Genomic DNA, 17,756 nt, shown 5'->3' on the forward strand with positions numbered 1-17,756 from the left:
TACGTTCCCACTGCCAGGCTTTTTATTGCTGTCTTTACCACCAGGAGCTAGATGTCCCCTCACATCTTGTCCAGGTAATGGGTCTCAGAAAGAACAGGAAGAGAGAAAGGTTTGGGCTGGAGTTAGGCTTTAACCCTTTTATAATTTATAATCACAGTTCTTTTCATTTCAGGCGTACAGACCTCTTGGACAGCAAGAGAAAAAGAATTATATTCAAGTTATAAAAATGAATCAGTGTGGTGTAACAGGACTTGGCTGTGGAGAGGAAGTGCCATTGACCATGGACCCAACTGATAAAGACCAACCCAGTTTAGGGACTTGTAGCTGTGTCAGTGATGGGGTAAGTGACTTTACTGTCCTCTGTATGGACCAAGTGTCTCCTTGTCTTTAATATTGAAGTGTTGTTGTTGTTCAGTCGTTTAGCTGTGTCCAACTTTTCGTGACCTCATGCACCATAGACTAGCAGGCTTTTCTGTCCTCCGCTGCCTCCCGAAGCTTGCTTAACTTCATGTTCATTGTTTCATATATGGCGGGGACAGGGATGCCGCCCCCCTAATCCATGTGCCTGGCCCCTAATCTATATGCAGGGCGCCGGACGTGTGGATTCCAATGGGTTTTATGTTTTTAGAAGCACTTGATTAGAGTCTGAGGTTCTAATTGGCTTAAAAAAAGGGTGGGCTCTGTGCCCCAAGCCCACCCGGTTGTGTGACAATAGCGAATTAATATTCGCTGTTGTCTTTCTGATTCTCCTCCCGGCCAATCAGGAAGCAGGTGAGACCCGTCACCCAATTGGCTGAGAGGAGTAGCGATTCTATTGGCCTCCTAGGAGGAGGAGATGCAGGGGAAGCTGCCTGTGGCCTACATGGGGTAAATGTGGGGCTGGTGACCGACCGGGAGGATTGGGGTGTGGGTGATCCGACTGAGCGTGGGAGCATTGTGCGAGTGATAGGAAATCAAACCTCTTACCAGAAGGGATTGTGAGTCATCCCATGGAGACTCCTATAGAAATACTCTAATTTTCTGTTGTGTCTTTGGGTCAGGAAATATAGGAAAATCTCGCTAATGGGACACAGACATAAAAAAAAAAAAAAGATTATTATTTGGCTACACGTACACTTTAAACTCTTGGCAAATATATCACAGTAGGTATTAAAAGCATATACAGCCTGTTCACATTGATGTTTATGTAGTACTACCCCTGTATGAGTCGCTCAGTAGTAGTGATGGACGAACTTCCGACGGGACGTTTCGCGAACGCGAAACGCGAACGGACACAAACGTTCGCGAAAACGACCGTTCGCCGCGGGCTCCATTGACTTCAATGGGAGGCGAATTTCGCAAACCTTTAGGTCGAATTTGCGGCCACGGGGTAATTATTAGGGGGTAGCACGTAGTCCCACCACCTGGACAATAGCATAATACATGTATGAGGTGAATTTGGGATCGATAACTACAAGCATTTTTTTTTTATTTGGGAAATTGTTCTGACAATTCAGGACTATGGAGCTAATGAAGGCAATGGAGGAGAGGGAAGGTCAGGGACCAGGGTAGGCAAACAAGAGGGTGCAGGAGATACAGAGCACTGACAGCAGCACCGTAATACAGAGCACTGACATCAGCACCGTGACATACAGCGCTGACAGCAGCTCCGTGACATACAGCGCTGACAGCAGCTCCGTGACATACAGCGCTGACAGCAGCTCCGTGACATACAGCGCTGACAGCAGCTCCGTGACATACAGCGCTGACAGCAGCTCCGTGACATACAGCGCTGACAGCAGCACCGTGACATACAGCGCTGACAGCAGCTCCGTGACATACAGCGCTGACAGCAGCTCCGTGACATACAGCGCTGACAGCAGCTCCGTGACATACAGCACTGACAGCAGCTCCGTGACATACAGCGCTGACAGCAGCTCCGTGACATACAGCGCTGACAGCAGCACCGTGACATACAGCGCTGACAGCAGCTCCGTGACATACAGCGCTGACAGCAGCTCCGTGACATACAGCGCTGACAGCAGCTCCGTGACATACAGCGCTGACAGCAGCTCCGTGACATACAGCGCTGACAGCAGCTCCGTGACATACAGCGCTGACAGCAGCTCCGTGACATACAGCGCTGACAGCAGCTCCGTGACATACAGCGCTGACAGCAGCTCCGTGACATACAGCGCTGACAGCAGCTCCGTGACATACAGCGCTGACAGCAGCTCCGTGACATACAGCGCTGACAGCAGCACCGTAAGCAGCCCCAGGAGGAAGTCAGCACAGCACAGGGATGGTGTGATCCCCTCATAATAAGAACCCCCAGGAGGAAGTCAGCACAGCACAGGGATGGTGGGAGCCCCTCATAATAAGAACACCCAGGAGGAAGTCAGCACAGCACAGGGATGGTGGGAACCCCTCATAATAAGCAGCCCCAGTAGAAATATGACACCGCTCAACCTCTTCAAAGAGGAGGGTAGGGGCATATAGTACGGTGTGCTTTTTTGGGTCAGGGAAGTGAGCCAAATGAATTAAGAAGGTCTGTGTGCTTGATTCCAAAAATTGTTTATAGACATATACATGGTCTACTGATCACATGTGTTGAATTCCTCCGAGATCCATGCCTCATTCATTTTTAGAAATGTGAGGTAGTTAACACTGTGGTGAGCTAGGCGAGTACGCTTATCGGTCACAATCCCCCCTGCTGCGCTGAACGTCCTTTCGGACAGGACACTGGATGAGGGGCAAGCCAACAGTTCGATTGCAAATTGGGCAAGCTCTGGCCAGAGGTCAAGCCTGCCCACCCAGTAGTCTAGGGGTTCATCACTCCTCAGAGCGTCCACATCGGCCGTTAACCCAATGTAGTCGGACACCTGACGGTCTAGGCGTTCCCTGATGCTGGATCCGGATGACACCTGTCGATGGGTCGGCTGAAAGAATGACCTCATATCCGAAGTCACCAACACATCTTCAAACCGGCCTCTTCTTGCAGGCGCTGTTGGATTGGTACCCGCAAATCCTTCTCTGGGAGTGGGAATTGCTCCTCTGCCAGCGCACGCAAAAGCAGAATGCAGCATTTCTCGAAGCAAGGCCTGGAAGTGCTGCATTCTGACAGCCCTCTGCGACGGCGGTAACATTTCCGCCATTTTGTGTTTGTACCGGGGGTCTAAGTACGTTGCCACCCAGTACTGGTCCTTGACCCTCATGCTTTTTATACGGGGGTCCCTATTAAAACACTGGAGCATGAAGGCCCCCATTTGCACTAAAGTGGAAGCGGTGTGGTGGCCTGGCTCCTGCTCATCATCCAGGATAATGTCGTCCTCTTCATTCTCCTCTCCCCATCCTCGCACAACAGGGATCCCAGAAAGGTTTAAAGCATGCTCTTCTTGCTCCTGCTCATCCGCCCCGGCACCATCCTCCTCTGACTCCTCATCAGACTCCTGTTGTTGACTTGTCTCAGATAGAGTAGCCCCCCCTGGGAATTCATCCAGCATTGCGACTTCCTCATCTTCCCGCTCCTGCTCCTCCACAGCCTGATCAATGACACGACGCAATGCACGCTCCAGAAAGAAGGCATAAGGTACCATGTCACTGATGGCGCCATGGCTGCGACTGACCAGTTTGGTGATCTCCTCAAATGGCCGCAGAAGTCTGCATGTGTCGCGCATGAGCAGCCACTGGCGCGGTGAAAAAAAACCCAGCTCCCCAGAACCGTTTCTTTCGCAGAGTTCATACAGGTAGACGTTAACTGCACGTTTCTGCTGGAGCAGCCTATCAAGCATATAGAAGGTTGAGTTCCATCGCGTCGGGCAATCGCAAATAAGACGTCTGACCGGCAGATGGTGTCGCCGCTGAATGTCAGCAAGGCGAGCCATGGCCGTGTAAGATCTTCTGAAATGGGCCGAGATTTTCCTTGCCTGCCGCAAGATGTCCTGGACCCCAGGGTATTTGACAAGGAATCGCTGCACGACCAAGTTTAAGACGTGTGCCATGCACGGCACGTGCGTGATTTTGCCCTGTTTCAATGCGCTAAGCAGATTGGCACCGTTGTCACACACCACTTTACCAACTGTCAAATTGAGCGGTGTTAGCCACTCATCTGCCTGTGAACGCAAAGCTGAAAGGAGTGCCGGGCCAGTGTGGCTCTTTGCTTCCAGGCACAACAGACGCAGCACGGCATGGCAACGTCTCACCTGGCATGTGGAATAGGTTCTGGGGAGCTTGGGCGGTGCAGTGGAAGAGACGCTAGCAGCGGAAAAGGAGGAGGCAGCTGAGGAGGAGAGGGAGGAGGATGGAGTAGGAGGAGGAGAAGAAGAGTCAGGCCTGCATGCAATCCGTGGCGGTAAAACCAAATCTACACGGGTGCCACGGGTTACATGCTTGACGGCCGTCAGAAGGTTCACCCAGTGGGCAGTAAAACTGATATACCTTCCCTGCCCGTGTTTGCTAGACCACGTGTCTGTGGTCAGATGTATCTTGGCACCGACACTGTGTGCCAGAGATACATTCACTTGCCGCTGAACATGGCCATATAGCTCTGGGATGCCCTTCTCTGAGAAATACTTCCTTCCTGGGACCTTCCATTGTGGTGTTCCAATGGCCACAAATTTGCGAAAGGCCTCCGAGTCCACCAGTTTATATGGCAGTAGTTGGCGGGCTATGAGTTCTGACAAGCCAGCCGCCAACCGTTGGGCAAGAGGGTTATCCGGCGTCATCATTTTTTTACGCTCAAACATTAGGCCCACGGAAGCCTGCCTTTTTGCAGAAAAATGTGAGCTTGGCGTGATGGAAGGTGGAGTGGAGGACAATTGTGAGGAGAGAGGAGAAGGAGAAGTAGAAGACGAGGCTGGACGGTGAGAGCCTGCAGTGTGGCTTTGTGTGTTCCGTTGCTCCCACTGGGCTCGGTGATGGCTGCTCATGTGCCTTCTTAAGGCGGTCGTCCCTAGGTGAGTATTGGGCTTACCGCGACTAACGCGTTGACTGCAAAGATTGCAGATGGCAACGCTATTGTCAGCAGCGGACACGTTAAAAAAAGCCCACACTGCGGAGCCATGTGCCGGTGTCCTGGGAGCGCCAGATGTGACCGTACATGGTCGATGACTCGCTCCTGATACATTTGCAGTCTGCTTTGTCCCTGCTGTGCAATGTAAGTCATTGCTGCTTCTCCTCCCTATCTGCTGGTCCATATCTCCCTCTGAACTCCCCTCCTCTTCCTCTCTTGTGGGCACCCACGTGACATCACTAGACACGTCATCATCAACGTCACCTTCCCCACCGCTATAAGTAGAGTAGGCAGCAACACCGGGGACCAACCTCCTCCTTGGGCTGATCTGGGTACTGGCGTCAGACTGCTGAGTAGCGCTTGTTGCTACCTCCTCTTCCTGATCCAATACCAAGAGTGGCTGCGCATCAGAAATGTCCTCTTGATATGGATCGGAAAATAATTCCAGTGACTCAAGCGGAAGGTATGTGGTGGTGGTGGTGGTGGTCGTGTTGTTGGTGGTAGTGTCTTTGGGGGTGCACATAGCAGAGAGTGAAGAAGAGGGTGCAGATCGAGAGGATGAGGAGGGTGCAGAAGAGTAAGGCTGAGCGAGCCACTCAACCAAGTCTGGTGCATCCTTTAAAGTAATTGAACGCACCTTCTGCAACTTCCCACTTTGGCTCAAGCCTGTTGCTCCTGCCCTACCCCTACCACCCCTGCGGAAGGGCCTGCCTCTTCCTCTGCATGTCATTTTTTAAATGACCCTGTGACAAAACTCTTAGTCCCTATACCGCTGAAGGACTGCTGCAGTATAGGTGAGCGGTCAGCAGTGGTGCACGTCAACCCTATCTATTGTGGACCTATAGCGGTCCTTACAGAACAGCAGACTGTACCGCACTCAAGCCTATGTACCGTAGCACCCTATACCAAGTTACCAGTCCTTATAAGAACTTTTGTGGACCAAGCAGGTTGTGTATTAGTGTTTAGCAGACTGTACGTCAGTCCCTATACCGCTGAAGGACTGCTGCAGTATAGGGCAGCGGTCAGCAGTGGTGCACGTCAACCCTATCTATTGTGGACCGATAGCGGTCCTTACAGAACAGCAGACTGTACCGCACTCAAGCCTATGTACCGTAGCACCCTATACCAAGTTACCAGTCCTTATAAGAACTTTTGTGGACCAAGCAGGTTGTGTGTTAGTGTTTAGCAGACTGTGCGTCAGTCCCTATACCGCTGAAGGACTGCTGCAGTATAGGGCAGCGGTCAGCAGTAGTGCACGGCAACCCTATGTATTGTGGACCGATAGCGGTCCTTACAGAACAGCAGACTGTAACGCACTCAGGCCTATGTACCGTAGCACCCTATACCAAGTTACCAGTCCTTATAAGAACTTTTGTGGACCAAGCAGGTTGTGTGTTAGTGATTAGCAGACTGTACGTCAGTCCCTATACCAATGAAGGACTGCTGCAGTATAGGGCAGCGGTCAGCAGTAGTGCACGGCAACCCTATGTATTGTGGACCGATAGCGGTCCTTACAGAACAGCAGACTGTAACGCACTCAGGCCTATGTACCGTAGCACCCTATACCAAGTTACCAGTCCTTATAAAAACTTTTGTGGACCAAGCAGGTTGTGTGTTAGTGTTTAGCAGACTGTGCGTCAGTCCCTATACCGCTGAAGGACTGCTGCAGTATAGGGCAGCGGTCAGCAGTGGTGCACGTCAACCCTATCTATTGTGGACCGATAGCGGTCCTTACAGAACAGCAGACTGTACCGCACTCAAGCCTATGTACCGTAGCACCCTATACCAAGTTACCAGTCCTTATAAGAACTTTTGTGGAACAAGCAGGTTGTGTGTTAGTGATTAGCAGACTGTACGTCAGTCCCTATACCAATGAAGGACTGCTGCAGTATAGGGCAGCGGTCAGCAGTAGTGCACGGCAACCCTATGTATTGTGGACCGATAGCGGTCCTTACAGAACAGCAGACTGTACTGCACTCAGGCCTATGTACCGTAGCACCCTATACCAAGTTACCAGTCCTTATAAAAACTTTTGTGGACCAAGCAGGTTGTGTGTTAGTGTTTAGCAGACTGTGCGTCAGTCCCTATACCGCTGAAGGACTGCTGCAGTATAGGGCAGCGGTCAGCAGTAGTGCACGGCAACCCTATGTATTGTGGACCGATAGCGGTCCTTACAGAACAGCAGACTGTACTGCACTCAGGCCTATGTACCGTAGCACCCTATACCAAGTTACCAGTCCTTATAAGAACTTTTGTGGACCAAGCAGGTTGTGTGTTAGTGATTAGCAGACTGTACGTCAGTCCCTATACCAATGAAGGACTGCTGCAGTATAGGGCAGCGGTCAGCAGTAGTGCACGGCAACCCTATGTATTGTGGACCGATAGCGGTCCTTACAGAACAGCAGACTGTAACGCACTCAGGCCTATGTACCGTAGCACCCTATACCAAGTTACCAGTCCTTATAAGAACTTTTGTGGAACAAGCAGGTTGTGTGTTAGTGATTAGCAGACTGTACGTCAGTCCCTATACCAATGAAGGACTGCTGCAGTATAGGGCAGCGGTCAGCAGTAGTGCACGGCAACCCTATGTATTGTGGACCGATAGCGGTCCTTACAGAACAGCAGACTGTAACGCACTCAGGCCTATGTACCGTAGCACCCTATACCAAGTTACCAGTCCTTATAAGAACTTTTGTGGACCAAGCAGGTTGTGTGTTAGTGATTAGCAGACTGTACGTCAGTCCCTATACCAATGAAGGACTGCTGCAGTATAGGGCAGCGGTCAGCAGTAGTGCACGGCAACCCTATGTATTGTGGACCGATAGCGGTCCTTACAGAACAGCAGACTGTACTGCACTCAGGCCTATGTACCGTAGCACCCTATACCAAGTTACCAGTCCTTATAAAAACTTTTGTGGACCAAGCAGGTTGTGTGTTAGTGTTTAGCAGACTGTGCGTCAGTCCCTATACCGCTGAAGGACTGCTGCAGTATAGGGCAGCGGTCAGCAGTAGTGCACGGCAACCCTATGTATTGTGGACCGATAGCGGTCCTTACAGAACAGCAGACTGTAACGCACTCAGGCCTATGTACCGTAGCACCCTATACCAAGTTACCAGTCCTTATAAGAACTTTTGTGGACCAAGCAGGTTGTGTGTTAGTGATTAGCAGACTGTACGTCAGTCCCTATACCAATGAAGGACTGCTGCAGTATAGGGCAGCGGTCAGCAGTAGTGCACGGCAACCCTATGTATTGTGGACCGATAGCGGTCCTTACAGAACAGCAGACTGTACCGCACCCAAGCCTATGTACCGTAGCACCCTAGACAGACCAAGTTACCAGTCCTGATAAAGAGCTTTGTGGAACAAGTGAGTTGTGAATGATTAGCAGACTGCAGCAGAAGGGCAGCAGTCAAGTATAATATTCTTTCTATATTTGGAAGAAAGAATATTATACGTGTACAAGCCTATTACCGTACCACTGATACCAGTCCTGAAAAGAACCTTTGTGGAACTAATAGTAACAGCAAGTCTTTAAAATTATCCTCACTGCCTGACACACTGCTTCCTGCCTGTCCCTATACAAATTGGCAAAAAAGAGTAGGCTGGAACGATTAGCTGGAACAGCTCTTTTGTGGACCTGATAGTAACAGCTAATGATGATGATGATGATGATGATGAAGAAAGACTAATCTGGCTGAGCTGTCCCTAAAATAGCAGCATACAGCGCTCTGTCCCTTTATCTAAACTGACAAAAGAAACTCAGGCTGCTGACCTAACACCTATACCAGTCCTGAAAAGAACTTTTGTGTACCAAATAGCTAGCGTTTTCTCTGTCCCTACTCCACACAGGATCCTTTCCCTACAGTGACAGAAGAAAGAATGTAAAATGGCCACCGGATCGGGTGTATTTATAGGTTAGGGGGAATGTCCAAGTGTCCATGAGCTGTCATGTCTCAATTGGTTGTCCTGTAACACATGATAAACGTGTCACGAAAGGTTAAAGTTCTTGTATACATTAAACACGTAAGTCCGCCGGGGCGAACGACGGAAAAAGGCGTTCGAACCCGCGGACGGCGAAAGTCGGAAATTCGCCGCGAAACGACCGCCGGGCGAACCGTTCGGCCATCACTACTCAGTAGATGCTCAGGGTTCTTTTCCTGAGCACTGCCCCACAGCCAGGCACAAAACCACTCTTCAGACTCTTTACCCAGTCTAAGCGTATGCTTTTTTTTTTTTTGATGCTTTAATGGAAACTTGAACTTGGATATTCCAGTAACCTTTAGCAGTAATTTGAGGATACTAAAACTTTCTCCTTTAGCACTGCAAGCAGTGGCGGCTGGAGGTATATATTTTTTGGGGGGTAGAGGGGCGGAAAACAATGCACCCACGGTCGGTCGGTCAGTTGGATAACCCATCTGTACTCACTAATTTCCTTGGATAATTAGTTGGCTCCTTCCCTATCCTCCAGACACTTTTTCCCAGTGCTACCAGTCTAGATACTCAGACGGCTTCAGCAAACCCTCAGCAAAGTAGTCCTCCAGCTAGCCCACTTCAGTCCCAAATGAACCACAGGTACATGTCAGAATTTGCCTAGGGAGGCAAACAGCCCCCCTGGGCTGTGATCTCTTCCTCAGGAAAAAAAGATACTGCTCTCAGTCTCTCAGAGTATTTATACACACTCCCAGCCACCATCTGGGCAACTCTCCCCAGGGATTGGCCAGGGCCGCATAAATATTCAGCTGCTGATTAGACTCTCCCTGCCCACTATCTTTCAGAATTTTTGGGGAAAAACGGGGAAGCAGTTAATCCTGCAGCCACTGAAATCTAGAACAGACCACAACGATCAAACCCAACTACACTGATTACAGTGAGCCAGCGCAAAATTTGCCTAACAACGAAATGCAGCTCCACTGGATACAGCGAGCCAGAACTACTTTAAACTAATTCAAGCACCTTTCTAGGAGGGTGTTATATATATAGAAATTTAAAAAAATGTGTTTTCATAGGCATATTTATAAGGAATTGTGTGCATGAAAAATAATAAAATTGAATCAAATTGAATCAAAAAGAATAAAATTTAGCCACACGTCTAAATATAGCATATCGCAACACTGCCCATCAGGCATCTGTTAACCAGTAGACATGTGCACTGACAAAAAAATTTGTTAGTTTTCGTTTCATTTGTTTTCTTGCCTTTTTCTGAAATTTGGAAATACTAATTTTCGAATTTCAAGAAAAAAAAATCAGTAAAATTTGAAATAATAACAAACTAATAATAACTATTTGGCTGTTTGTGAAAGTAACCAATACCAATTTATCTGAAATAACGAATGCCACATCTAAATAGATGAAATGGAACACATTAAAAATAAATAATAATAATAAAAAGGTTTTATTATTATTGTTATTTATTATTATTAGATCGTTACATTCCATTCGTTTAAATACGACATTCGTTATTTCAGATAATTCGTAACTTCGGATAGATTCGTACTCCACCAGCAGCCAAATTTGAAAGAAAATTCCAATACTTATAATTTAATATTTATTATTAGTTATTATTTCAGATTTTCGGGTTTTTTAATTTTCAGATTTTCATTCTTTTGAATTTGCAGATTTTCATTCTTATTTTTGGATTTGAAAATTTCCAAATTTTAAAATTTTCAACTGTATAAAATTTAGAATTTTTGAACTTCAGAATTTCCGAAATTTCAACTTTTCCAATTTCCAAAATTTTGATTTTTTTTCAATTTTCCAATGTCTGAAATGTAGAATTTTTTCAATTTTCCAATTTCCGAAATTTTGAATTTCTGAAATTAGCAAATTCGACATTTCAGAAGTTTGAAATTTCAGAAATGTTTAAATTTCCGAAATTTCGAATTTCTGAAATTCCGAATTTCCATAATCAGAAAATTCTGAAATTTCTGAGTTAACGAATTTTGTCAAAATTTGTTAAAAAACGAATTCAGAACTAAACAAATTGCACGTGTCTATTAACCAGGGACTGATCCTATGCTACAAAGTAATTCACATCCTCTATATTACTTACCATCGTGTGTTGTCCATCAATGCAAATACTTCCGTGGAATGAAAAAAACAAACCAATTATGAGGATTCCCACTGAATTTTTTTTTTTAAAGAAATGAGACGTGTACTGAAATGTAAACTACGTTTTATATATCTAACTTATTTGGGTTTTTTTTATTTTAGTTTTTTAATTATTATATTAAAGACTTAATGTCAAAACAATACTTTTGTATTACTTATTATTTGTATTTACAGATCAAAACCAAAAGTGAAAAAATACTAACTGATGAAGGTAAGCAAAATATATGTGGATTCTTTCCTAAAGTTATAAAAGGTCTAGTCATAACTTTGCAATCGGCGCACCCATATTTATTAGCAGTTCCCTATTAGCCCTTGTACACACGGTCGGCGATTCCGACAACCAAATCCGTTGGAGTAATTCCGACGGATTAATTCCGGAAGAGGTCCGGAAGTGATGTTGCATACACACGGTCAGACAAAGTTGTCGGAATATCCGATTGTACATAACGTGATGACGTTATTTCGTTACGATGGGACTACGTTCAGGCTAGTAGCCAATAGCTTTGGTCTAGGAATTTGATCTGAGCATGCGTGGCACTTTGTCCGTCGGAGTAGGCTACACATGATTGGAGTATGTCTGATCGGAGCATTTTTTTACCGGCAAGTTGGAAAAGTTGGTCCGTCGGATATTCCGACTGTGTGTACAAGGGCTTATGCTGACCATACATTAGTACATTTTTGAATGAACGTTCAAACAAAGATTTATATGAAAATTCATATAGAAAGGAATCAATACTTTTGATGACTTGACAAATGTTATTCAAAATCAAAACTACTCCAAAATTTTGTTGGTTTTTAACATTCAAAACACACACTTTTGAAATGAATCTACATTATCAAAAGTATTGGGACACCAGCCTTTTTATACACACACACACACACACACACACAAACACACACACACACACACACACACACACACACACACACACACACACACGAACTTTAATGGCATCCCAGTCTTAGTCCGTAGGGTTCAATATTGAGTTGGCCCACCCTTTGCAGCTATAACAGCTTCAACTCTTCTGGGAAGGCTGTCCACAAGGTTTAGGAGTGTGTCTATCACTGATATTGAACCAGAAGGCCTGGTTTGCAGTCTCCACTCAAATTCATCCCCAAGGTGTTCTTTCGGGGAAGAGATCAGGACCAGTCAAGTTCCTCCACTCCAAACTCGCTCATCCATGTCTTTATGGACTTTGCTTTGTGCACTGGTCCAAATCATTTGGTGGAGGGGAGATTATGGTGTGGGGGTTGTTTTTCAGGGGTTGGGCTTGGCTCCTTAGTTCCAGTGAAGGGAACTCTTAAGGCATCAGCATACCAAGATATTTTGGACAATTTCATGCTCCCAACTTGCACAAAGCAAGGTCCATAAAGACATGGATGAGCCAGTTTGGGGTGGAGGATCTTGACTGGCCTGCACAGAGTGCTGACCTCAACCCGATAGAACACCTTTGGCATGAATTAGAGCAGAGACTGAAAGTCAGGCCTTCTCGTCAACATCAGTGCCTGATCTTACAAATGCGCTTCTGGAAGAATGGTCAAACATTCCCATAGAGACACTCCTAAACCTTGTGGACGGCCTTCCCAGAAAAGTTGAAGCTGTTATAGTTGCAAAGAATGGGCCAACTCAATATTGAACCATTTGGACTAAGACTAGGATGCCATTAGTTATTTCATGTGCACAGTTCATGTGTATGTAAAGGCAGGCATTCCAATCTTTTTGCAATATAGTGTGATTCCCCAAACTAAAACCACATTCACCGTTAGACATTTGTTCATTCAAGAAAAATTTTCCATCCTGATCCTTTGAAATTTTCACATCACTGCAGTCGAATATTGATTTGACCCCACTAACGATTGGAAAAATCTAAAAAAAATAATTCCTGAAATGAAAAGGAAAGTTTCCAAATAAATGAACCTAATGTATGCCCAGCTTTAGCTTGGAAGCTCCTGAACTCTTGAGTTTACTTTGCAGGCAGATCTCGGCTTTGTCCTGCACGTTACGAACTCAGATAAATACAAAATATTGGAAATTAATATAATGTAGCCTTTTATCCAGTCAGCAGTTGGCTTACAGAGCTTAACAGCTCAAGCTGAAAGTAAATAAGTAATGATCTTACTGTTTCACCGAGGAAAGCAGACTAGACAAAGGGAGGATTGACTGGTTTGCCAAAACGTAGGTTCAGATTCTTTGCAAGCCAATTAATTTATCACCCTTAGTTGTGCAATATGCTTCAATTACATTTGTGATTCTCTATTTTCTTCTAGAATGGCTTGAATGCTACAACTGTCTCGGAGAACATGTGACCCCGAACAGGTGGAAAGAAATGATGAGGCATCTGGGGCTACGTGAAGGGGATATCCAGTTGATCCTCCTAGATCATACGAACTTTCGAGAAGCAAGCTATCAAATGTTTCTCCTGTGGAGAATTCAGAATGGTCAGAGTGCCTCTATGAGCAAGGTGTTCCATGTTCTTGACAAGATGGAACTTAGGGGATGTAAAGAAAATGTTGCTAACGATTTAATTTCTAATGGAATCCTTGTTGCCTAAAACCAAGCTGTGAGATGCTGGATTGTTGGAGAGACTGTTAACCTTTTTTACTTTATCCCTTGGAACATTTCTGAACATATCGGATGTGCTTGTGTAGGGAATAAGTCCATAAGCACCTTACTTTTACTAGGCCATAGTGTCTACATGCTAGCCAAGTATTCTTCCTCAATTTCCTCTACCCCATACTTTACTTATCGTATTGTCCACCAGGTAGGTTTGATTTGTGTCCACTGTCCATTTGGATGTCTCAGATGTAGGACTATGAAATAAGGTTTGCAGGTTCAATAGCTGGCCAATTCCTGGGCAGCCTAGCCCAAAGGCTTGATGAGGAGGGGAACTGTTAACTATCTGTGGAATATGTTCTGGAAAGGTTCCTTCCATTTCTCCTTCTGGCTGAGAAGGAACTGAAAGGGATTGCACCATGTATGACCTGACCAGCTGCAGACTTTGGAGAGGTACAGCAAAGAAGCTGGATACAATGGGATCATAGCAGGTACATGAACCTCCAGAGGCTCTCAAGTCTGACTAAACCTGAAGCTTCCAGTTGAAGCAGACACTGGGACTTCCAGAGTCTCTCAAGTATAACCAAATCTAAAGCCTCAGGTTGGAGTAGACACTGGAACCTCCAGAGGCTCTCAAGTATGATCAAATCCAAAGCGTCCTGTTGTAGCAGACACTGGAACCTTCAGAGGCTCTCAAGTATAACAAAATCTAAAGCCTCAGGTTGGAGTAGACACTGGAACCTCCAAAGGCTCTCAAGTCTGACTAAACCCTAAGCTTCCAGTTGGAGCAGGCACTGGAACCTTCAGAGGCTCTCAAGTATGACCAAATCCAAAGCGTCCTGTTGTAGCAGACACTGGAACCTTCAGAGGCTCTCAAGTATAACAAAATCTAAAGCCTCAGGATGGAGTAGACACTGGAACCTCCAAAGGCTCTCAAGTCTGACTAAACTCTAAGCCTCAGGCTGGAGCAGACACTGGAACCTCCAAAGGCTCTCAACTATGACCAAATCCTTATCCTCAGGTTGTACCAGACACCGCAACCTTCCGAGGTACTCAAGTATGACAAAATCCGAAGCCTCTGGTTGAAGCAGACCCTGGAACCTCCACAGGCTTTCAAATCTGACTTAACCTGAAGCCTTTAGTTTGAGCAGACCCTGGAACTTCCAGAGGCTCTCAAGTATGACCAAATCCAAAGCCTAAGGCCGCGTACACACGGGCGGACTGTCTGTCCAACTTAGTCCGCTGAAACGTGTTTCAGCGGACAGTCCGCTCGTGTGTGGACTTTTTCAGCGGACAGTCTGGCGGACGAAGTCTTTCGGAATTTCCCGTAATACAGTCCGTCCAAACTTGGTTTCAGCGGATAGTCCGCTCGTGAGTAGGCAAGTTGGACGGACTAAGTATGGCGCATGCTCAGAAAGGATTTACACGACCGAAGGTTGCATTGCAGTGTATTGGACGTCGTATTTCTAGTCCCGTCGTACGTGCTGTACGCGTCATCGCGCAAGCTTTCAGCGGACTGTCTGTTCATCGTGTGTGGTCAAGTCTGTTCATTCAAAAGTAGGACGGACTGTCTGTCGGATTGTCTGACGAACTTAGTTGGCCAGACAATCCGCCCGTGTGTACGCGGCCTTAGGTTGGAGCAGACACTGGAAGCTCCAAAGGCTCTCAAGTATGATCAAATCGGAAGCCTTTGCTTGGACCAGACACTGGGACCTCCAGTAGCTCTCAAGTCTACACAAATCCTAAGCTTCAGGTTGGATCAGACACTGGAGCATCCACTTTTGGAGAGTTAACCTGCAGGACTGGGCTGGAGTTTCTGGTTGTAAGGAGCCTGCTCTAGGACAGGAATTTTTCCATTAGGTATTCTGACATCATCTTTTCTTCTGATTTTATCCAAGTTACTGAACTGTTTGAAAGAATAAAAAAAAAAAAACAGGTGGTGATTGTTATGTATGCACCCGAAGCAAGTGGTTGTTTTACTGGGACACTAAGGCTCGGTTCACACAGGGGCGACTTGTCCAGGTGACTTCGCCGCCTGACAAGTCGCCCCCGTTCTGTAGTACGGAACCGTTCTAATAGGAGCGACTCGAGTTGCTCCGACTTAGAAAAAAGGTTCCTGTACTACTTTTGCGGCGACTTCGGGCGACTTGCATTGACTTCTATACAGAAGTCGTCTTGCAAGTCGCCGCTGAGGTCGCGGCAGGTCGCGGCACTGCAAGTCGTGCCGCGTACTGTGTGAACCGAGCCTTAGGGGTGTAACTACAAAAAAAAAAAAAACTTGGTAAAGTTCTTTATCCAGTGAAACTGCTGGTACATTGATTGTGTGTGAATGGAGGAAAATGAAATGTTCTCAGGGTATTTGCTGTGTTTTTTCACAAAAACGTCTTTAATTGTCAGCTTCATCTAGTGACCATAATGTGGTATTTTCCTGAACTGTGCTATGGTTTATGAAAGAATAACATTTGACCTGTAGAGGAAATAGGAGAACATCTGAATTTGCCTCATGTTTACAGAGCAAATGTACTAGCAGTTTTGCTGGACAAAGTGCTATGCAACTTTTTTTTTAAATAATAAATATACCCCTAAATGTATGATATGTGCGTTCCAAAATGGGTATCTTGCTTGTTATTCACAAATCCTGATGTAATGGAGGTGCTGTCAAGAGATTTTTAAAGAGACCCTGTCACCTTGCTTTTTAGTGGGTGGTAAGGCAACTGCTGGCAGGCATTTTGGAGACACTTCTTCAACCTCTTGTTTTTTTCTTTTTTACTTTGGTAACTGCTGAACAGCAATTTTTCATTGCGTGGTTGTGCAGCAACTGTAAACCAACCATTTGGCTTGGGGTTGCCGTGCAGCCCTAGTGATCTCAATGGATGAGCCACCTGTTAAACTCTGCAGCTTAAGGTAAAATTACTGCAAAGCATCACAGCGGTGGCATACGTACAACCATGTCAGACTCTATTGTTAGAGATCTAGTGGGCGGCAGGGGGGGGTGGGAAAAAACTGTGGCTCAGCTGCCTGTTTTTACTGCTTTCTGGCCGCCAGTGTGAAAAAGCCTTAAAGCTGCCTCTTTGACCACCTTATCTACTCACTATTGATATGATTATAGAGTCAATTGCGTTTAAAATTGATTGGTTTTAAGCATATTGATCAGCAATATAATGAACATGGGCAGGTATAAAAATTATAGTGTACAGTATAGCCAATGACATATAGTAATAAGTTTAGAGCGATCAAGTTTCAAGACGGAGTGTTATTTAGAAATACCTGGACTGCAGGGACTTTCCTGCTTTATCCATCTTGCTTGCTGCCAATCTTTGTGTAATTGATGAATTACACAATTTTTTATTTATTTATTTTTTGGAGAATGAAGAACAATTTGATTGGTCACATCCATTATTTTACGTTACGTATCAAAGTGTATTGAAGTGTTCTCAACTCTGGTGACTTTGAAGGGATCTAAACAAAGAGGTCTCAGGGTGTAGTTTGTAAGAGGGGCTTAGTGATTGGCTAGAATTGGCGCCAAGGGCCCACGTCCCTATCCCTGCTCCTGTGCTGCTAGAACACTGCCCCTGCTGCTGAGGCTGTACCCTCCACCATATTGTGCCCACTCCACGCCAGAGGACTCCATACAACATTCCTGGCCTTTGACTTATTATATCCCATGGAAGGAATGCCCACACACATATGAGTAGAATTATTGCACTTTACTGATGGAGTTCAGGGAATGGCATAACAGTCACATCACATCAACATACATCCCTGCAGTCACCTGACAGTACATACAGTAGTCAGTTCCTTTTTCTTAATATAATCTTTATTTTAGAAATATTTTTTCATTACAACAAGGGGTCGCGTATGTAAAAAGAAAAGGGGGGGGGGAGAGAACGGGGGAATACATTTAGCATGGTCCCAATGAGGACAACAGTATCAACAGGCAGACATAGCAATTTGTTGTAATTATAAGAGCACCCTTCTTCTCCCAGACATTCAATCTAAATGGACCAGCCTCTCTCCCAGGGTAGGGTACTCGCAAGCATAAGGTCTAGAGTTATTGCATATATGACTCCCATAGTTTAAACATCATAGGTGAACTTGAGGTA

The 17,756-nt window shown here is 45.9% G+C and overlaps 1 protein-coding gene across 3 annotated transcripts in view; it reads left to right on the top strand.

Moving 5' to 3' along the window:
• Positions 1–17,527, top strand: part of LOC143929603 (uncharacterized) — a 76,928-nt gene extending 59,401 nt beyond the window's left edge. For all 3 annotated transcript variants that reach the window (XM_077453498.1, XM_077453497.1, XM_077453500.1), the window contains 3 exons: positions 173–340; positions 11,274–11,310; positions 13,368–17,527. In XM_077453498.1, coding sequence (XP_077309624.1) covers positions 173–340; positions 11,274–11,310; positions 13,368–13,651 — 489 coding nt within the window. In that variant the 3' untranslated portion in view covers positions 13,652–17,527. The remainder of the gene's footprint in view (positions 1–172; positions 341–11,273; positions 11,311–13,367) is intronic.
• Positions 17,528–17,756: the final 229 nt, after the last annotated feature.

Source organism: Lithobates pipiens, unplaced genomic scaffold, assembly GCF_037356315.1.
Source record: "Lithobates pipiens isolate NorthernLeopardFrog02 unplaced genomic scaffold, aLitPip1_a1.2 Scaffold_24, whole genome shotgun sequence".
Taxonomy (NCBI): Eukaryota; Metazoa; Chordata; class Amphibia; order Anura; family Ranidae; genus Lithobates; species Lithobates pipiens.